At 34.7% G+C, this 23,129-nt stretch overlaps 2 protein-coding genes across 13 annotated transcripts in view; one reads left to right on the top strand and one right to left on the bottom strand.

Moving 5' to 3' along the window:
- LOC127507983 (hepatocyte cell adhesion molecule-like) overlaps positions 1-23,129 on the bottom strand; it is a 46,615-nt gene that overhangs the window by 5,284 nt on the left and 18,202 nt on the right. For 2 of the 7 annotated variants that reach the window (XM_051885400.1, XM_051885398.1), the window contains exons 2-5: positions 22,775-23,083; positions 22,333-22,611; positions 2,681-2,791; positions 1,776-1,840 (exon numbers count right to left, since the gene is read on the bottom strand). In XM_051885400.1, coding sequence (XP_051741360.1) covers positions 1,776-1,840; positions 2,681-2,791; positions 22,333-22,611; positions 22,775-23,083 — 764 coding nt within the window. Of the gene's footprint in view, positions 1-1,775; positions 1,841-2,680; positions 2,792-2,866; positions 3,155-3,318; positions 3,628-3,833; positions 3,958-14,792; positions 15,776-16,897; positions 17,896-18,031; positions 18,317-18,654; positions 18,967-19,156; positions 19,618-21,071; positions 22,246-22,332; positions 22,612-22,774; positions 23,084-23,129 lie in introns of those variants that run through there. The other 5 variants (XM_051885397.1, XM_051885399.1, XM_051885396.1 and 2 more) reach the window with 5 other exon arrangements.
- Positions 4,072-14,637, top strand: LOC127507984 (SLAM family member 5-like). 6 transcript variants are annotated; one of them, XR_007928655.1, is made up of 7 exons: positions 5,001-5,395; positions 5,474-5,539; positions 5,627-5,700; positions 7,837-7,899; positions 8,119-8,209; positions 11,080-13,609; positions 13,690-14,637. XR_007928655.1 is itself a non-coding variant. In XM_051885404.1 (4 exons), exons 1-4 carry the CDS (start codon positions 4,487-4,489, stop codon positions 13,827-13,829), a joined length of 801 nt encoding a protein of 266 aa, XP_051741364.1. In that variant the 5' UTR covers positions 4,072-4,486; the 3' UTR covers positions 13,830-14,637. The 6 variants fall into 6 exon arrangements, 1 of the variants encoding a protein (XP_051741364.1); XR_007928654.1 differs by having other exon boundaries at positions 5,001-5,539; positions 11,080-11,132; positions 13,310-13,609; XR_007928657.1 differs by lacking the exon at positions 8,119-8,209 and having other exon boundaries at positions 5,001-5,539; positions 11,080-11,132; positions 13,310-13,609.

The raw sequence follows: 23,129 nt of genomic DNA, 5'->3' as shown, positions 1-23,129 counted from the left end.
GTGGGCCAATTTACTCCCAAGCAGTATTGAAATAGTACACTACAAGTATACTGCTAGTACAAAGTATACTTACTACATAAAGTATACTTAAAAATATACTTGAACATTACTTAAGAATACTTCTTTTTTTTTAAGCATACTTCTTTGTAAGGGTAAGGATGGATTTCATGTAGTATTTCAGTATTTTTCTATTTGTTTATTTTTTTTTTTTTTCCAAAATATTCAGGTAGTGACAACTGCATATAAAAAAATTCTAAGCAATTATGAAACTGAACTGAACAATTAACTGTAATACACCCCACTTTCAGTTTCCGTAAATGTTGGTTTAAAAGCTGCCAGTAAATCCACAAAAGAAGAATTCCCGTCAAAATCAAATAAGCTGCTGCTGTGAATAAGGTCTGTAGGCCTAAACTGGAAATAAGCGACATACCAAAATATCATGACGTGCACATGCCTACTTTATTATATCCATAATCTCCATAAACAAGTGGTCCGTGAAAAAGTATAAGAAAAACTGTAAAAATGTATAATAATAATAATAATAAGTAAATAAATTATATTAAATAAACATGGAAAAGCCTAGAAAAAAAACATAAAAATGTTAAATATATATATATATATATGTGTGTATATATATATATATATATATATATATATATATATATATATATACTTAAATAAATAAATAAATAAATAAATGAAACATGATTAAATTTTTAAATTAACATGATAAAAACAAAAAATAAACAAATACATTTAAAATAAATATATTAGATAGTAAGTAAATAAATAATAAATAAATGTTAAATTAACATATGATGAAAATGTAAAAATTGAATAAAATTAAAATAAATCAATTAGATATAAATAAGTAAATAAATAAAATTAACTCCATAAACATACAAAAAGTCTGAGAAAAACTGTAAAAATGTATAATAATAATAATAATAATAATATTATATTAAATATATAATATATTAAATAAACATGGAAAAGTCTAGAGAAAACCATAATATAAAATTAATTAATTAAAATAAATAAATAAATAAAACACTACTAAACATTAAATTAACATGATAAAAAACCAGAGAATAAATAATTAAATAAATTAGATTAAAATAAGTAAATAAAGTTATTAAATGTTAAATTAACATGATTAAAATGTAAAAATGCAGAGAAAAACTGTAAAAGAATTAAAACAAATAAGATTAAAATCTAGAGAAAACTGTATTAGATAAAGTAAATGGATAAAAAAATGTTATTACAATAAAATTATTAGTTATTAGTCTATTAAACTAATGTTTATAATAAATAACATTTAAATAAATATTTAAATAAATAAATAATACATTTATCAGTATTATAGTGAGAAGAAAATAATGTAACTTCAAAGATATTTTAAGATTCATAATATTACATATTCCAGTATATTAAATGGGCAGATGCATTTTAAATTTCAGGATGGTGGTCCTTATTTTCTCATATTTCAGGATCCACTTCTGAAAGTGTGAAAAGCCTGATTTAGAGGATTCACTGCTGTATTTTAAAGTTGTGTGTCAGCGGACTAATGTTTGTGTGTCTCTAAATGATGGTCTACAGTGTAAATCCACAAACACATCTACTGCTTTATAAATATATGTTGAGCTGCTGCTGTGTGTGTGAATCATTAAACACACACACACACACACACACACACACACACACACACACACACACAGTAAAATCAGACTGAAACAACACAGAGACACACCATACACTGAAATCAAAGATCTTACCGGTTTATTTCTGTTTCTTTTGTAGAATGTGGGATCAGCGTAAGTGATCTCTTCTGCTTGAGTCTCTGTTTCAACAATAATGACAGAAACAAACACTCAGAGAGATGATGTTTGAGAATTATACACACACATATACATACAGGCAGGGCTTGACATAAACACCCACCAACCCGCCAAATGTGGGTAGATTTCAGCTGTGGTGGGTAAGACAGCCACTTCCACTAGACACTTTGGCGGGTGGAATATAATTTCAAATGAAAGGTAGCTAAACTCGTCGTAGCACAAAATTACAATCCGATCACAATTCGTTATCGATTAACTTGCAGTTAGTGAAGGCGGGATCGCGCTAAATGACACATAACAGAAGCGCCCTCTCGCGCGCGCGATCAGTTCTCCTCGCGCCTAAATAGTCAAATATATATACACACAGATGTCAAAATGTTCATCGTGTGGAGTATCTCGCGTGGATACAGTCGGTTATGGCTTAAGTGGATGTAAACAGGTGGGTAAAAACTGGATATGTGTCAGTATATTACGTACATGCATTCATCAGCCCAATTATCTATATGTCATTAATGTTAATCAAACAACAGAAGAAATAAATGTCAAATAAACCTACTGTATCTGAAAAAAGAGTTTAGGTTATTTCATTTACTATTGTAGCCTATTTGTAATTTGATAATTTGCTTCTTTGTTCTTTTTATATAGCCTAAAAAAAAAAAAAAACTTGATTATAAAATTTATCATATTATGGTCATATTACCCACCCCTAAAATATAATTTCCCAACAGCAAAGTTGTGGCCAGTGAAAATGCTGAGTGGCTAGTAACTTTGGAAAACCACTAGCCACAGTGGCTGGTGAGCAAAAAAGTTAATGTCAAGCCCTGCATACAGGTAATACTTGCCTTCTCTGTGTGTGTTTCTGTGTTTCCTGCAGATGCAGAAGATCCCGACAGCAGCAACAATCAACAGAGATCCAGCAGCAGCAGCAGCAGAGATCAGCACTGTCAGAGAGACTGGAGGACATGAAAGAGACAGTCATTAGCCCAGATCAATGTGTGCAGAAACACCAGATATCATCAGTGAAGTACCTGCAGCACATGTGTGACAGAGTTGAGTGTTGTTGAGGTGTTGAGTCTGGTTTCTGATGGGATTGTTCAGCACACAGCTGTAGGAATCATCCACACACTCCAGATGGAGAAGAAGATCAGACCGGCTGCTGAGATCAGACACTCTGATGCTGGAGAATGAACTGTTTCCTCTGAACCAGGAGAGAGTCACATGACTCACATTCACAGCTGAACACACCAATGAACATGATGATGATGATGATGATGAAGATGAAGAGTTACTGCTGATGACAGGAACAGGCAGACGAGCTGAAAACATGACAGAATAAATCAGATTCAGTAGAAATCACTGTGATCTTTTCCAGTTTATTGATATTAAAAAAATTAAATTAAACAAGCTGATAAACAAATATTATACAGTTTAATCATAATGTATAATTAATAAATCAAACAGACAGTAATTCTCTCCTCACCATAGACAGTGAGATTGATCGTGTTGATCGTGTCTCTGCTGCTGGAGACTGTATAAAGTCCAGAGTCTGTGGTTCTGCTGTTGATGATGGTCAGAGATCCAGTCTGATCCAGTTTCAGTCTGTCTTTGAAACTCTCTTTATCAGTATCATAAAACACGTTCTTGTTGTTCTTCATTTTAGCTATGAGAATGTCACCAAACCTCCACTCGATCTCTTCATGTGTCTGTATTTGAGTGACACTAGAGTTCAGAGAGACTGATTCTCCCTCAGTCACTGACTCTGACTTCACTGCATCAGCAACAAACACACCTGAACACAAACACACATAATAACTCGAATTAATTCTTCACTCATTTCAATATACAGTCAATGAAAGGGACAGCAGCATCAACAAAAATATCTGACTATATTAATTTTATACAACTGGAAAATATTAGAAGCAAAATGAATGATGGATTAATGTGTTTGTAGGCAAATGATAAAATAAACTGAAGTGAGGCCATAAAAATACTCACCAGCCTGACACAAGCACAAACTGATGAAAATAAACATTTTCTTTAGCAGTTTTTATGAAATAGTTTGACAACAGAACTGTGATAATAGTCGGATCCTGACACTCGTGAAAACGTTGAATGTTTCTTAAAGCGAATGAATCTGCGGGTCTGTTGGAAAGTGGTTCAGTGAAACTAAACTCCTCCCTTCAGATACTGCCATGCCTTCTCAAAATGAGTTAGAAAGGAGAGAATGGGAACTATTTCTAATAATATGATCAAAATATTATCCTTTATTAAAACAAGTGGTCAGTGGCTCTTAAAAAAGATTCATGAACTGAACTGAGTGTGTCAGACTCCAGACGTTCAGACATTCAGAGGCTCTCCAGGAACAACATCACATCAAATTTAGAGACATTTTTGCCCCAAACCTCTATTTATTTCAGATGCTGGGTTGTGTCCGTCAAGATCCAAAAGAAATGAAATGAAAGACTAATTCTGTTTTGAGAAAGAAAAAGTTCTGAAACTTAAAAGAATTACTGTCTGTGTGGGAGGAGCTACTGGACGAGTTTAACTGCTGGATTTCTCTAAAAATCTTCATTACACACTGGCAGAACAATCGACATTTTCAAGAGTGCAGGACTTGATTATTGTAACATTTCTAAAACTGTTAAAAAATGTTTGATACATTCATTTTCTTCTGGTTGTTCTCCTGGAGTCTGACTGGTAAGTATTTCTAGTTCTCTTTATATATTAATTTGTCCACATACAAGCCATTCTGAACTTTATTGTCTCCATCATTCATTTTTCCTCTAATATTGTCAAGTTTTATCAGACTAAACCTCCAAATGTGGTGTTTGTGTTTGTGTTCAGGTGTGTTTGTTGCTGATGCAGTGAAGTCAGAGTCAGTGACTGAGGGAGAATCAGTCTCTCTGAACTCTAGTCTCACTCAAATACAGACACATGAAGAGATCGAGTGGAAGTTTGGTGACATTCTCATAGCTAAAGTGAAGAACAACAAGAGCGTGTTTTATGATATTGATGATGAGAGATTCAGAGACAGACTGAAACTGGATCAGACTGGATCTCTGACCATCATCAACAGCAGAACCACAGACTCTGGACTTTATACAGTCTCCAGCAGCAGCAGAGACACGATCAACACGATCAATCTCACTGTCTATGGTGAGGAGAGAATTACTTATTTTATTTACAGTCCTAGTCAAGTTTACATTAACCTTGCAGAAACAAAATGCATGTTATTTTTGTTATTTATGTATGCTAAAAAGATTTGTTGGCTCAACATCCGTTACTTATCAAGAAAAACAGATTAAACTAATATATATATAATTTATAACTTACAAAATTTTAAGATACAAATTCTCACACAAAAATGTAAAATAAAAGTGTATGAAAAATAATTTAAGTAACATCAACTAGCATTACAACTTGGTTAAAATTAAGTAAACCTAACTTAAAATTTGACGTATTTGTGAGCTGCGTGATATGCAAATATTATATCCAGCCAATGAGCGAAGCTGGAGCCATTTTAAGTGATGTGATGAAGACAGCGAGAACTCTGTCAGGTAAACTGTCTTTAAAAACATTAAGTAAAATATTAGAGCTTGACCTTTTAAACATTCATAAACACTTGTTTGTGTTAGTGCGCTTCTAAACCGGAAGCACAATACGTTTTCTGAGGCGTGATGTGGTGACGATGATGAAAGGAGGTAAGCTAACGTTTAGCTTTATATTAACAAAGTAAAACATTAGATTTTGACTTTTTAAACATTCATTAACACACATTTATATGTTAGATGGGTTTATTCCTAAACTGGAAGCACAACGCAACATTTTCTGAAGTACAATGTGGTGAAGATGGTGAAAGGAGGTAAGCTAAAGTTTAGCTTTATATTAACAAAATAAAATATGAGTGTGTCGTCTAACGTCCAGTTGTTTATTTCATTTGTAGTCATGGGGATTTGTTAAAGTCATAGTTTGAACTGCTACGAATTCTTCAGCAATTATGTGTTATTTATGAATACTTTGCAACTAGTTCTATCTATACATCAAGTTTGTACATGTGAGTTTATTGCACATGAATCAAGAAACCAGTTTGCACACAAGTATATTTTATAGATGTGCGCGCTTCCATTGAACAGATTGTTGAGTGCTTGCTTAAATGCATAGTGTTTGCATGTATTCATGAACATTGCATTAGATAAAAACTAACCAGGGTTGGGAAGGTTACTTTTAAAATGTATTTCACTACAGATCACAAAATAAAAATTTACAAATTCACAAAATTTTTATAACTTAATAGCCTACTTTAGAATACTTTGGAATACTCATAAGTATGTAACACAAAAACAGGGTAATTGTGAGTTTTTATTTTATTTTTTTCTCAGAATTGCGTGATATAAAGTTGAAATTGCGATATTGAGAAAAGAAGTCAGAATTCTAAGGATAAAAACTTTTTGAGGAAAAAAGTCAGAATTGTGAGATATAAACGCACAATTGTCTAGTCAGAATTGTGAGAAAATTAGTGAGATTGTGAGATATAAATTTGTAATTTTTCAGAAAAAAAAGTCACTCAATTTATCACTCAATTCTGACTTCATAACTTGTAACTGTGAGATTAAATCTTCTAATTCTGACTTTATAAAATGCAATTGTGAGTTTAAATCTCACAATTGTGAGGAAAAAAGTCAGAATTGTGAGATTAAAAAGTCACAGTTACCTTTTTTCACAATTACAAGGGGCACAAACAACTATCACAAAATATGAAAACAGTCATGGATCATCCAGGTAATGACAACACAGTTAAGATTCAAGGGTATGTACCTTTTTGAATGGGGCAATTTTTATAAAAATTCAGTCATTTGGTCTTGTGGAATGTATGTAAACATCTGTTATGTGAAAAAGCTTATTCAAGACAGTACTAAATAACATGCAGTTTTTATGATCCCTCTTATTTAGTTAAAATTATTAAAATGATGCATATTCTGCAGGGGAATTAAACTTATGAGCAGAACTGTAGCTTAGGATGATTATGCAGACTGTCAGAGTCAGAGAATCACCAGTTGTTTACATGAATTGCCCGTCACAGTTTACATTCATGTTTAAATGAAATAAATGACATTAAAAATCAAAGTAATCACTTTGATCATTTAAAATACTTTTCGAATGTAACTGTAATTTGATTACCATCCATTTAAAATGTAACTGTAATGAAATACAGTTACTCAAATTTTGTATTTTATATACGTAACTGAGTTAGTTAACTTGAGTTTTCACTCAGCTCCAAAAAGAATATATAATTAAAGCCACAAGCAGCGAAGAAAGGGCCCTCGCACCACCCAGTGGCCTTAGGAAAACTGTGAACAGTGGGCGATATTCATTTAAGTGGATAAATAGAGGAGAAATATGGCAAGGCCATTTTGATGCACCACACTTCCTGCTTCCAGCAGGTGGCACTTTGACTATAAATGAATATTGTCATGTAGATGTCTTTAGGCCCGGACTATTATCAAACATGTGAAGTTTGGGGCAGATCAGACACTGTATCTGGAAATGGCAAAAAATTGCACAAATTTTGCAGAGAAAATTCAAATTATCTCACTTCCTGTTGGTTTTCAGATTTTGCACCCAGGGGCTTTTTTGTAGGTATTGGGCAGTTAGATCTGTCTACTGAATTTCATACCTGTACGTGAAACGTAGTGCAAAGGGCGCTTGATTGAAATTTTGTAGGTGGCGCTATCGAGCCATTTTGCCACACCTAATTCTGAAACCCATATCAAATGTAAATTTTCACCACTTCTGATGTGTGTGCAAAGTTTCATGAGTTTTTGAGCATGTTTAGGCCCTCAAAAATTAGATTCATTTCAGAGAAGAAGAAGAATTGACTCAGCAATTACAATAGGGTCCTCACACCATCAGTGCTCAGGCCCTAATAAAAACTTAAAAAGCTAGCCTAATCATATTTTATGTTGTTCAATACTGTTATTTTTCTCTCCATTCATCTTAGTGTGAACAGTTGTGGAGCAAAAATAGCAGGATATGGTGGATCCTGTTAGAACAATTTCTGAAGGTAACATTTTTTGTTAATTTCACACTTGATTATTAATTGTTTTTGAAAAAATGGCTTTGCCAAAAAAAAGAAAAAAAAAGAAAAAAGGTGAACCTGCATATTTTCTGCATTTTGGGTGATTTGTCTGCTTTGAAGACATATTTTTCTCAGTCAGTTTAGATATAAAAGCTTGTGTGTATCCACCATAAAAATCCATTTTTTGTTTCACGTACTTCTCAGACCAAACCTGTTCAGATATACAGAGAAGTTGATTCAGTGTTTAATGTTGTACCTCTCTGACAACACTAATGATCTCATCAGGCATCACCAGGTGAGTGTCTGAACACATCTAACACTATATATGGCAGTGGTTTATAATCCTGGTCTTGGGGACCCCTGTTCTGCACATTTTTGCATGTCTCCCTTATTTAACACTTATTGATTCAGATCATCAGCTCGTCCGGAGAGAGCTCCATGAACTCAGCTGAGCGTGTCAGATAAGAGAGACATAAGTCCTTGTCGACAGTAACTGTTTCTCATGGGGACGTAAGATATTTTCAGCATTTACATGGGATGGTTGGTGATTATATTGCTGCCCGAATCCAGAATGTCAGTGTTTTTCTCTCACCACCCACATAAAAATGCCTGGCTGAACTGACTACTGTTTTTTGACAGTTACCAAGGCCGTGTGGTAATTTAATTGCCGTCTGAATCAACATCTCTGAGTTTACCAGAACAGATTGATACAAAATTCACTGTTTAAATCCTTTTTGCACCATATAAGTGTTGAGCTTCGCTGTAATTTGCATGCAGTTAAAAGATACATTTAATACAGAAATGTTGGAAAGTATTTACAAAAGCAATATTCATCACCGCTCCACCACAGCATTAATAATTTAATCGATAAAACTTATCAGTGATTGATTAAGCAAGGTTCATTAGGCATCATTAGGGTGAGTGGTTATGCACCATAAACGAGCAGCAGACGCAGGAAATAATTGGGATAATTTTACTTCAAATGAAGGTAAATGAGGCTGTAGTGTTATGGGGCATCAACATGCAGATGGCAGAAAGATTGTCAAATAGTAAAAATACACTCCAAATTTTCCGTGATGAAAAGAACACTTACAGGTGCTGGTCATATAATTAGAATATCATCAAAAAGTTGATTTATTTCACTAATTCCATTCAAAAAGTGAAACTTGTATATTATATTCATTCATTACACACAGACTGATATATTTCAAATGTTTATTTCTTTTAATTTTGATGATTATAACTGACAACTAAGGAAAATCCCAAATTCAGTATATCAGAAAATTAGAATATTGTGAAAAGGTTCAATATTGAAGACACCTGGTGCCACACTCTAATCAGATAATTAACTCAAAACACCTGCAAAGGCCTTTAAATGGTCTCTCAGTCTAGTTCTGTAGGCTACACAATCATGGGGAAGACCGCTGACTTGACAGTTGTCCAAAAGACGACCATTGACACCTTGCTCAAGGAGGGCAAGACACAAAAGGTCATTGCAAAAGAGGCTGGCTGTTCACAGAGCTCTGTGTCCAAGCACATTAATAGAGAGGCGAAGGGAAGGAAAAGATGTGGTAGAAAAAAGTGTACAAGCAATAGGGATAACCGCACCCTGGAGAGGATTGTGAAACAAAACCCATTCAAAAAATGTGGGGGAGATTCACAAAGAGTGGACTACAGCTGGAGTCAGTGCTTCAAGAACCACTACGCACAGACATATGCAAGACATGGGTTTCAGCTGTCGCATTCCTTGTGTCAAGCCACTATTGAACAACAGACAGCGTCAGAAGCGTCTCGCCTGGGCTAAAGACAAAAAAGACTGGACTGCTGCGGAGAGCTCCAAAGTTATGTTCTCTGATGAAAGTAAATTTTGCATTTCCTTTGGAAATCAGGGTCCCAGAGTCTGGAGGAAGAGAGGAGAGGCACACAATCCACGTTGCTTGAGGTCCAGTGTAAAGTTTCCACAGTCAGTGATGGTTTGGGGTGCCATGTCATCTGCTGGTGTTGGTCCACTGTGTTTTCTGAGGTCCAAGGTCAACGCAGCCGTATACCAGGAAGTTTTAGAGCACTTCATGCTTCCTGCTGCTGACCAACTTTATGGAGATGCAGATTTCATTTTCCAAGAGGACTTGGCACCTGCACACAGTGCCAAAGCTACCAGTACCTGGTTTAAGGACCATGGTATCCCTGTTCTTAATTGGCCAGCAAACTCGCCTGACCTTAACCCCATAGAAAATCTATGGGGTATTGTGAAGAGGAAGATGCGATATGCCAGACCCAACAATGCAGAAGAGCTGAAGGCCACTATCAGAGCAACCTGGGCTCTTATAACACCTGAGCAGTGCCACAGACTGATCGACTCCATGCCACGCCGCATTGCTGCAGTAATTCAGGCAAAAGGAGCCCCAACTAAGTATTGAGTGCTGTACATGCTCATACTTTTCATGTTCATACTTTTCAGTTGGCCAAGATTTCTAAAAATCCTTTCTTTGTATTGGTCTTAAGTAATATTCTAATTTTCTGAGATACTGAATTTGGGATTTTCCTTAGTTGTCAGTTATATTCATCAAAATTAAAAGAAATAATCATTTGAAATATATCAGTCTGTGTGTAATGAATGAATATAATATACAAGTTTCACTTTTTGAATGGAATTAGTGAAATAAATCAACTTTTTGATGATATTCTAATTATATGACCAGCACCTGTATAATAGCAAAACAACCTTTTGCAAATTAGCATAAATCACATTGATTCATTTTTCAATCCTACTAGCGAAAAAAAAAAAAAAAAAAAAAAAAAAAAGGCCGGTGAGGGAGCTGGTGTGTTGAGTGAAATTGGCACTCCCTGTACTGCAGTTTCAAGGTTAATGATTAATTGATTTTTAATTTAAATGACGGTGGATCATGGGAATTTGTGTAAATTAACATCCCTACTTCAAAACTCAATAATCAACTTAATAATGGAAGTAAATCAATTTCACCCCCAATAAAACAAATGAAACAAACTGTAACATTTATTTATTAAATATAAAGGTGTTTTCTTGTTATTTCAAAACATTGTAACTCATTTTGTGTTATATAAATGTTTTACAGTGGGAAAAATATAAAACAATCTGGAACTACAAAGTAATGCAAGTAAATACACATTTGCTATGCTTTTCTTTAGGATGGTCATGGTGACCTTGAGGAACTGGAACAGCACACACACTGATCACGAAGGTGGATTCATGGATGATGGGAACTTTCTTTTTGTCAAATTGTCACATTTTTTTTTTTTTTTTCAGAAGTACTACAGTCATGATTTTTGGTTTCAGACTATATAAGTTGTTGTTGTTTCCAGAGTAGTATTGCAATCTCTGTCAAAAAACCTAAAATGCTTTATTTCTGTACTAATTGTGTGAAAACCTTTTGTTGAAATGCTGTCCAAAAATGAAGTAAAATGCTTTGTTTTCTGCTAATTGTATGTTTTATTGGCTTATTCTAAAGACATTTAATGTTCTGGAACAGTACAGTAAGTTTTAAATTAAATTTCTAAGTTGTTTCAACACAACTTACTATTACTTGGTAGTTTGAACTGGTGTTTTTAAGTAAAAAATGTTGAGTAAACAAATATATTTAACAAATATACAAACCCGTTTCCAAAAAAGTTGGGACACTGTACAAATTGTGAATAAAAAAGGAATGCAATGATGTGGAAGTTTCAAATTTCAATATTTTATTCAGAATACAACATAGATGACATATCAAATATTTAAACTGAGAAAATGTATCATTTTAAGGGAAAAATAAGTTGATTTTAAATTTCATGGCATCAACACATCTCAAAAAAGTTGGGACAAGGCCATGTTTACCACTGTGTGGCATCCCCTCTTCTTTTTATAACAGTCTGCAAACGTCTGGGGACTGAGGAGACAAGTTGCTCAAGTTTAGGAATAGGAATGTTGTCCCATTCTTGTCTAATACAGGCTTCTAGTTGCTCAACTGTCTTAGGTCTTCTTTGTCGCATCTTCCTCTTTATGATGCGCCAAATGTTTTCTATGGGTGAAAGATCTGGACTGCAGGCTGGCCATTTCAGTACCCGGATCCTTCTTCTACGCAGCCATGATGTTGTAATTGATGCAGTATGTGGTCTGGCATTGTCATGCTGGAAAATGCAAGGTCTTCCCTGAAAGAGACGACGTCTGGATTGTAGCATATGTTGTTCTAGAACTTGGATATACCTTTCAGCATTGATGGTGCCTTTCCAGATGTGTAAGCTGCCCATGCCACACGCACTCATGCAACCCCATACCATCAGAGATGCAGGCTTCTGAACTGAGCGCTGATAACAACTTGGGTTGTCTTTGTCCTCTTTAGTCCGGATGACATGGTGTCCCAGTTTTCCAAAAAGAACTTCAAATTTTGATTCGTCTGACCACAGAACAGTTTTCCACTTTGCCACAGTCCATTTTAAATGAGCCTTGGCCCAGAGAAAACGCCTGCGCTTCTGGATCATGTTTAGATATGGCTTCTTTTTTGACCTATAGAGTTTTAGCCGGCAACGGCGAATGACACGGTGGATTGTGTTTTCTGGAAGTATTCCTGAGCCCATGTTGTGATTTCCATTACAGTAGCATTCCTGTATGTGATGCAGTGCTGTCTAAGGGCCCGAAGATCACAGGCATCCAGTATGGTTTTCCGGCCTTGACCCTTACGCACAGAGATTGTTCCAGATTCTCTGAATCTTTGGATGATATTATGCACTGTAGATGAGGATAACTTCAAACTCTTTGCAATTTTTCTCTGAGAAACTCCTTTCTGATATTGCTCCACTATTTTTCGCCGCAGCATTGGGGGAATTGGTGATCCTCTGCCCATCTTGACTTCTGAGAGACACTGCCACTCTGAGAGGCTCTTTTTATACCCAATCATGTTGCCAATTGACCTAATAAGTTGCAAATTGGTCCTCCAGCTGTTCCTTATATGTATATTTAACTTTTCCGGCCTCTTATTGCTACCTGTCCCATCTGTTTTGGAATGTGTAGCTCTCATGAAATCCAAAATGAGCCAATATTTGGCATGACATTTCAAAATGTCTCACTTTCAACATTTGATATGTTATCTATATTCTATTGTGAATAAAATATAAGTTTATGAGATTTGTAAATTATAGCATTCCTTTTTTATTCACAATTTGTACAGTGTCCCAACTTTTTTGGAATCGGGTTTGTATAAGTACCTATAACAGGTTTTCTTGTTAGTTTTACATAAAATTGCTTCAAGTTGGATTTATTTAAAAAGTGTGGTGCAAAAACTGTGCATACATATTTTAAGTAAATCCAACACATCATTTTTTTTTGCAGTAATGACACAATATTAATAACCACTTATATGTAAATTTCTCCAATATTTTTCAGCTCGTCTGCCTGTTCCTGACATCAGCAGAGACTCTTCACAATGTTCTTCATCATCATCATCATCATCATCATCATGTTCATTGGTGTGTTCAGCTGTGAATGTGAGTCATGTGACTCTCTCCTGGTTCAAAGGAAACAGTTCATTGTCCAGCATCAGTGTGTCTGATCTCAGCATCAGTCTCTCTCTACCTCTGGAGGTGGAATATGAGGATCAAAACACCTACAGCTGTGTGCTGAACAATCCCATCAGAAACCAGACTCAACACCTCAACAACACTCAACTCTGTCACACATGTGCAGGTACGACAGCAGAACTATATATTTTTTCACAAACTAAACAAAATTTCTATTTTAACATTGCTCATTTCTTGTCTCACAAGAGAGTATCCACTGTTGTGGCTTTACTGAAGCTGTGATCCGATTGGCTCTCTCTGCTGTGGTGGGTGTGGCTACTGTGGTTGTTCTGGTTTATGACATCAGATCCAGAAGTCTTCAACAGAAGAAGAGCGTCCAGAAATAACCATCAAACTCTGATTAATCTCTCAGGAAGATGGAGATGATCCAGAATGACTGGAGAGATTAAAGTATATTACAAGAAACCTTTTGAGTAAATAGCATTCATGAACAGACAGATAGATAGATAGATAGATAGATAGATATCACACCTGATTTAACTCATTGGCTCATTAGTAGAGACTGCAAGACCTGAAGTGTCAAATTAGGGAGACATACACAATGTGCAGGGCTGGTGCTAGCTACTCCAGGACAACCACTGATTTAAGTCAAATGTTAATTCATTTTATAAAATCTTAACGGTCCTTTAAAAAAATTAAAATACACTATACATTTTAGAACAGGATAACGTACAACATCATCCTGAAAACATCCAAAGAAGTATCAGTCACTGGTAATACATGTAACATAGATTAAAAAATTTCATCTGAATACACAATTATGTTTAAATGATCTTAAGAAAAGGAGGATGTCTTGTGTTTCCAGACCTGTAGTTACAACATCTACCAGCAATAGGATTTACTGAAAATACATAGAGGCCTACTGTGAAAATCCTCAAAATTTTAAAAGTTCAGTCACTAGTAGGCGCTACATCAGGGTCTGTATGAGAGACTCACTGTCTGAGAGAGTCATTGTTTCATCAGAATTCAATCGTCTCCTCAGTTCCAAATTTTTGGCAAAACAACACAAGCACAGATGATGGTTTAGACCCTGTAGCACTCATTATATTTCATAGTTCTATAATCTTCAAAAATGTTTAAAAGAAGCAAATTTAAATGTATTTGTTCAGTATTAAAAACAAAATTTCCCATGCACTGGTCAGTTTCTGCTCTGGTTTTCACACTTCATCTCTCTCTCACACATTCACATGCATAAAAGCAGAAGTAACTGCAGCTTTTGACACTTTTAGCTCCTGAGAGTTTCGGTGTCATGAAAGAATGATTATCAATGTTTATTTTATCAGAAGAGCATTAAACTGTAGCGTGTTAATCATTAAAGTGTCTCTAAACAAGAGGTGACAGTTAATTTTTAGAACATTAGCACATTAACACGTCCGTCTGTTCTATTTTAATTGTTAAAATTACCGAGGATCACTATTCTCCCCTAAAAGTGATCAGGCTGGGATCAAAATTGCTCATAACTCCTAAAGTTACAGGCTCAAGTGTCTTATGTCATTGAAATCCTTGGCTCAAGACGGATTCATACTTGATCATCCTGGCTAACTTTCACACTTCACGCCTTCTTCATGTTTTTCAGGTGCTTAAGGGATTGTTTATCACATAATTTCACACAACATTCATACCAAATCATTTTTTCTTCAGATGTTTATTGATTAATGTCAGTCTTTAACTTTAAAGACTTAACTTTATTTTATCTCAATGAATGGCATAGAAGATTTTATTTTCTGAATAAAAGTGTCTGTTAAAAATAGTTGTAAGTAAATACAGAATGTGAATGTGACCAGACAAAAGATGTTATTTTGAAATATAGTACACAATGAAATAGAGGATATCAGTGGAAATCATTTATATTATTGTTTATGTATATATTTATTTTGTATTTACAACAAAATATCAAACAGCAAAATGAGCAATAAACTACAAAATGGGAGTAAAGGTATAAGTGTCAAAGCAATAAAATATGAAGATTTTGAAATAAACGACTTGCATATAAACATTTTACACTTTAAAACATCACAGTGAGAGAGCTGTGAAAGAACATGTTCACTGAGGAGAAGCTCAATCAGGTTCATACAGGCTCCAGCAGAGAAATACAAAACTGTCTGAACACATTACTATAACAGAACAATCTACAAACATACACACAACAAAAGCACTGCTCAGAGCCCTGGAATAAAACCAGTCATTTCCTTTTTAACAGCCCTTCAACAGGAGCACATTTCTATCAGTGTCGCATGACGACTCCTGCGTATGCCACATCTTCTTGAGCTCTCTGTAAGAAAACAGATGTAGTTATCAAGAACAATACTGACCATTTATCATTTATTTTATACACACAAATACACATCTAGATCAAATCAGAGGCCCGTTTCAGAAAGGAGGTTAAGTGAAAACTCTGAGTATGTTAACCCTGAAATGAGGGAAAAACTGGGTTTTCTGCTGCAGAAATGGAGGTATATCAAACCCGAGTAAGCAGGGTAAGTCAAGCCTGTTTCTGAAAGAGAGGTAACTTATACTCAGAGAAAATGATATAAGATATTTAGTCTTGTTTCCCTGGGGGGATCTAAATTAAGTGCATTTCACTAAAGTAAAATTATCAATATCCGCCAGCGTGGTAATAAAAATAATCTTAATGCAAACGGAAAACAAGATTATTCGGAGTGTCTATTACTAAGTGCAAATTTACAATGTCAGACCAGGTTAAAATTGACACTCATTCTTGTGGCTGCAGTGGTGTAGGCAGTAGTGTGTTGGGTGTGGAGAATTAACTTGTGACGTGATTGACTGGGTTCGAATCGGCCTTCTGCCGAGCTTGCTATTCTCCCTTTTCCCATCACATATCACATCAGAAAGGCATTTATTTTCAATAAAAATGAAGAAAATGATCTAAAAGTGGAAGTAAATTGCCTATAGCGAGTGTTTAATAATGATAAAATCATTTACACTCTTATTATTGCATCCTGTTAAATTATTATTTTTTCTTCTTCTTTTTTTGAAAATGAAAATGAATATTAGTTCAATAACTTACCATTCTGCCAGTTTTCACCTTTGATATTATAACAGTGATAAGAATTAAACTTGTATTGACTCTGAAGTATGCGGACATCTTTTTGTCAGGTGCTGTTGCCATGGTGAATCGTAATATCGGAGCTCCATTGATCATGGCTTTTCATAGTCGTGGTGCACGTGCTTAACTCAGAGTTAACATACTCAGAGTCGATTGAACTAACTGAATTCAGCTGTTCTGAAACAGAAAACTCAAGAGTTTCCCATCTCGGAGTAAGTCAACTCAGAGTTCAAGTTTTAACTCAGAGTTGGTTGAACCTCCTTATTGAAACAGGCCCCAGATGTTTTGATCAAATAACACACACACACACAGAAATAAAGTTCCTACCGATTTCTGTGCTCTTCGTTTGTAGAACGTTGGATCAGCGTATGTGATTTCTTCACCGCTCTGAACTGCTTCAACAAAAATGACAAATAAAGAATTATTGTTGTTTTTTCTGCAGCACTGATTTTCATTATTTTAATATTATAATATTATAATACAGGGCTGTGGGATGCTTGATTCTGATTGGTTGAAGTGTAAGGTATGAGCCATGGTTTTAATAATGAATAAAAAAAAAAAAAAAATAAATAAAAAAAAAACATGAATCATGTAGTTAAATGATGGTAACCACAAATTAACCATGGTTTAACTGTTTTAAACAAGTTTTTTTTTTTTTTGGTCATACAAATGTGCCAAAAAAAAACAACAGCAACAGAAAACAACAACAACAAAAAAAAACATGGTTTTACTATGATAAGGGTGTATAATAACCAAATTAGTCTGCACATCGATGGCTCCATTACTAGCTCTTAAATGACATGTTGGAATTAGTAATGGAGGCTTATGATGAGACACATAAGAAATTAGGCCTACACACAAGAGCGCATTAAAGGCATAGTTTAGCCAATAAATAAATAAATTCTGTCAGTATTTGTTCACCCTCCAGTTGATCCAAACTTGTATGAATTTCCTTCTTCTGATGAACACAGTAGAAGATAGTTTAAAGATTGTGGGTAACCAAACATTCATTGACTTCAACAGTATTTTTCCCCACACTATGGAAGTCAGTAGCTACTGTCAACTGTTTGGTTTCCAACATTTTTCAAAATATCTTCTTTTGTGTTCAGCAGACAACATTCATATGTTCTCGTACAGTCATGACTTCTAGCAGTGAAACTTACTGTGCCTTTAAAAACTATTTGTACAGATATCTCAGCAGTAGGAATACTTGCCCTCTTGGTCTGTTTTCTTCCTGCAGATGCAGAAGATCCCGACAGCAGCTACAATCAACAGAGATCCAGCAGCAGCAGCAGAGATCAGTCCAATGATCAACGAGGATTCGCCTTGATACAGAGTAGACACAATGAAGGGTTAAAGTGAATGAATCTGTCAATCTAACCTTCAACAAACACTATATCTGAACTATATAACTTCAGAGATCAGTTCAGCAAATGAACAAATATATCAGCGCTGTCGTACCTGCAGCACATGTGTGACAGAGTTCAGTGATGTTGAGATGTCTGGTCTGGTTTCTGATGGGATTGTTCAGCACACAGCTGTAGGTGTTTTTATCCTGATATTTCACCTCCAGAGGTAGAGAGAGACTGCTGCTGACATTAGATGCACTGATGCTGGACAATGAACTGTTTCCTTTGAACCAGGAGAGAGTCACATGACTCACATTCACAGCTGAACACAACAATGAACATGATGATGATGAAGATGAAGAACAGTCTCTGGTGAGGACAGGAACAGGCAGACGAGCTGGAAAATGTGAGAGAATATAGATAACAGTGGCACTATAAAGCTTGAGATTAATTAAGAGATGTAATTTGTGAAATTAAGCATGCAAATTTTAAGTTAAATATTTGAGAAAATTTTTATAATGCCTCATTTACAATCAAGCTGTAAATTTGCAGGACTATTGAATAAAAGTTATTCAGCAGCATAAAATGAATTTATGCTACAGCCTTAACAAGACAAAGGAGTCAGTAATGTTATTCCAACATTATTAATATGCTTATTTTCTTGAAGTCTATAACCAAAACTGAACACTAAAGAAACACCCAAATCATCAAACAGGATAGTAATCCTCTCCTCACCATAGACAGTGAGATTGATCGTGTTGATCGTGTCTCTGCTGCTGCTGGAGACTGTATAAAGTCCAGAGTCTGTGGTTCTGCTGTTGATGATGGTCAGAGATCCAGTCTGATCCAGTTTCAGTCTGCCTCTAAAACTCTCATCATCAATATCATAAAACACGCTCTTGTTGTTCTTCACTTTAGCTATGAGAATGTCACCAAACTTCCACTCGATCTCTTCATGTGTCTGTATTTGAGTGAGACTAGAGTTCAGAGAGACTGATTCTCCCTCAGTCACTGACTCTGACTTCACTGCATCAGCAACAAACACACCTGAACACAAACACAAACACCACATTTGGAGTTTTTCTCAATTCAAAACAATCATTGAATAAGAAAAATAACATCATGAACAAATGTTTATATTAGTCTGAAACATGAAAACGAAAGATGGATAATAACAGAATGGTTTGTTTGTGGGCAAGTAATAATAAACACAGAAATGAAGCCATAAAATACTTACCAGTCAGAGTCCATAAACACAAACAGATGAATACACCCATGTCAAATATTTTCTTTTTGAATTTTGATTAATGGTTTCAAATAAAAAGAGCTGCTAGATTAGAAAAGTAAATCCCAGCAGAAATGGTCTAATAAAGGTAGAAAGTGGCAGAAGATCTGGAGAGGACAGTGCTGTGGGTCTGTAGTGAAGCTCAGAGTGAATAATAAGCTCCTCTAGAGCACTTCCCTTCAGAGGCTCTACAGCCTGTGGCTTCTCACTTATACGGGTTTCATCTATAGACCTATTTTAGTAAAAACTTTTACTACCTTCATGTCTGTTAGTATGGTGAGTGTTTAGAGCACGCAGAAGAAGAACGGTGTCCAGTGTGTACAGTCACACGGGTTATAATGGCTTCTGAAGTCTTTGGTCACATCCAGTGTAGACACGGTGAAGTTTAAGAAGAATTACTGACTAATGTTCCCATTCCTCCCAGTTCAGTATTTTTAAAAGGTTGCTTTTAAAATGCAGAAGTTTGCTAAAATGTCATGTTATGAAATATTGAAATATTATTGAAATCCAATTCTGAGCTGATGAGTTCATCAACATTATCTCAGTGGTTAGTCATCTCACACCAAGACACTGCTGGTCAAAAGTTTTTGGACGGTAAGATTTTTTAATGTTTTAAAAGAAGTCTCTTCTGCTCACCAAGGCTTCATTTATTTGATCCAAAATACAGCAAAAACAGTAATATTGTGAGGTTTTTTTACAATTTAAAATATGACACTGAAGACTTTATTTAATTTAAATATAGTATTTTAGCTCCTTCAGAAATCATTCTAATATGATGATTTTGCAAGAAACATTTATGATTATTATCAGTGTTGAAAACAGTTGTGTACTTTTTTTTCAGGATTCTTTGATGAATAGAAAGTTCAAAAGAACAGCATTTATCTGAAATTAAAAGCTTTTGTAACTTTATACACTGCCGTTCAAAAGTTTGGGGTCAGTTTTTTTTTTTTTTTTTGGAAAGAAATTAAAGAAATGAATACTTTTATTCAGCAAGGATGCATTAAATTGATCAAAAATGACAGTGAAGACATTTATAATGTTGCAAAAGCTTTGTATTTCAGAAAAATGCTGTTCTTTTGAACTTTCTATTCATCAAAGAATCCTGAAAAAAAAGTACACAACTGTTTTCAACATTGATAATAATCATAAATGTTTCTTGAGCAGCAAATCATCATATTAGAATGATTTCTGAAGGATCATGTGACACTGAAGAGTGGAGTAATGATGCTGAAAATTCAGCTTTGATCACAGAAATAAATTACTTTATAAAATATATTCAAATATATTAAATTGTAAAAATATCTCACAATATTACTGTTTTCGCTGTATTTTGGATCAAATAAATGAAGCCTTGGTGAGCAGAAGAGACTTAAAACATTAAAAGATATTAAAGTCCAAAAAGTTTTGATCAGTAGTGTACCTTACATAGACTCCAGGAAAATGGGTAGCAGAATGTTTTACCAACAGAAAGAAGAAATCTTCTGCATTTTGTATATTATATGTAGCCTAATTCCTTCATGTATCTGCAGCAGGTTCTGCAACTGATTCTTCATGAGCATCTAATGTTAGCCTAATTTATTTTAAGTACAGTTATAATTGTGATTTAAAAAAATAAGCACAGTAAATGATTTATGCTTTAACCATGCCCCACTTTTCAAAGGCACGTTTTGTGTTGGCTTTAACTTACATATTAAAACCCCTAATGTATTAATGAAAAAATGCAATAGTTTACACTTGTTTGTGGAAATAATATATAGTTCAGCTAAATACAATTCTGCTAATCTCGGTCCTGGCATCAAATCGTCCATCATCCTTCTTTCTTCTTGTCAAGCTATTGCTACATTTAAGACACATGCAGATCCTGAAAAACCTTTAAATGATTTATTGTTTTATTTCACAAGAAGAAATCTTTAAAATGTGCACTCGACCCAAAATAACAATTAAAAAAAAAAACTCTGACTCAAAACTAAATAATCTAACAAATATAAGTAATCACTTGTCTATTCAAAGGAAATGATTTCCACTTATTAAAGTCTGTCTGTTCACAATAAAAACATCACCAAAGACTGAGAAACAAAGCATAAAAACAAGAGAAGAAAACCAACAGGAAAAACAAAACAAAAAAACAAACATTACATTTACCTAAAAAATTCTAAATAAAAGAAGTGAGCTGACCATTAATCATGGCTTACAACAAATGTTTGATCAATATCATGGTATTTTCTGTTGTCATAAATATAACAGTGAAATGGAGACAGACATATCACTATATTCACTCATACTCCAATAAACTAATAAACATCAAGGACTTTAAAAACATATCATAACCCCAACAATCTGTCAGCAAACACAAGCAATAATCTTCTTAATGCTTTTATTTAGATAACAGTTTTCAAGATCATTATCTCATTGAGCTGGACATCACTTTATATTTTTATTACTTTTTTATTATTCAGATGTCCAGTTACAGCCACTAAAAACAGAGACTGTGTAAAAGTACATGAAAACAAACCAGCAAGAACACAAGCTGTTATCAAGGCCAGAGGAGGACATACAAAATATTATATTTGTTGGTTATTATGTGTGAATAAAGACTATTTATTGACTATAACATTTTTAGTTTTAAACAAGTTTTTGACAGATTCCTAAAATTTGTGTTTTTTTTGTATATTTTAAAGCAAATTCTTTGAAAATCTGCTTTAAAATGATTTATATTGTGAAAAGTGACAAACAAGCACAACTGATGTGAAAATTATAAAAGTAGTAAACTAAAAAGAAGAGTTTAGATTCTGAAAAAAAATGATAATGATTTTTAAAATGATATTTCTTGTAATATCACGTCTACAGTGGTTCAAGAACATCTCTACCTTCCTGAGTATCTGATTAATCAGAGTTTGATGGTTATTTCTGGACGCTCTTCTTCTGTTGAAGACTTCTGGATCTGATGTCATAAACCAGTACAGCCACAGTAGCCACGCCCACCAGAGCAGAGAGAGCCAATCGGATCACAGCTTCAGTAAAGCCACAATAGTGGATACAAACTTGTGAGACAAGAAATGAGCAATGTTAAAATAGGAATATTTAGTTTGTGAAAATATACATATATACAAATATCATCAGTGAAGTACCTGCAGCACATGTGTGACAGAGTTGAGTGTTGTTGAGGTGTTGAGTCTGGTTTCTGATGGGATTGTTCAGCACACAGCTGTAGGAATCATCCACACACTCCAGATGGAGAAGAAGATCAGACCGGCTGCTGAGATCAGACACTCTGATGCTGGAGAATACACTGTTTCCTTTGAACCAGGAGAGAGTCACATGACTCACATTCACAGCTGAACACACCAATGAACATGATGATGATGATGATGAAGAGTTACTGCTGATGACAGGAACAGGCAGACGAGCTGAAAACATGACAGAATAAATCAGATTCAGTAGAAATCACTGTGATCTTTTCCAGTTTATTGATATTAAAAATTGAATTAAACAAGCAGATAAACAAATATTATACAGTTTAATCATAATGTATAATTAATAAATCAAACAGGATAGTAATTCTCTCCTCACCATAGACAGTGAGATTGATCGTGTTGATCGTGTCTCTGCTGCTGGAGACTGTATAAAGTCCAGAGTCTGTGGTTCTGCTGTTGATGATGGTCAGAGATCCAGTCTGATCCAGTTTCAGTCTGTCTTTGAAACTCTCTTTATCAATATCATAAAACACGTTCTTGTTGTTCTTCACTTTAGCTATGAGAATGTCACCAAACCTCCACTCGATCTCTTCATGTGTCTGTATTTGAGTGACACTAGAGTTCAGAGAGACTGATTCTCCCTCAGTCACTGACTCTGACTTCACTGCATCAGCAACAAACACACCTGAACACAAACACACATATTAACTCAAATTAATTCTTCACTCATT

Source organism: Ctenopharyngodon idella, unplaced genomic scaffold (assembly GCF_019924925.1).
Source record: "Ctenopharyngodon idella isolate HZGC_01 unplaced genomic scaffold, HZGC01 HZGC01CH27, whole genome shotgun sequence".
Lineage (NCBI taxonomy): Eukaryota > Metazoa > Chordata > Actinopteri > Cypriniformes > Xenocyprididae > Ctenopharyngodon > Ctenopharyngodon idella.
The sequence above is the reverse complement of the archived record's forward strand: the minus strand, read 5'-3'. Positions and strand labels throughout refer to the sequence as shown.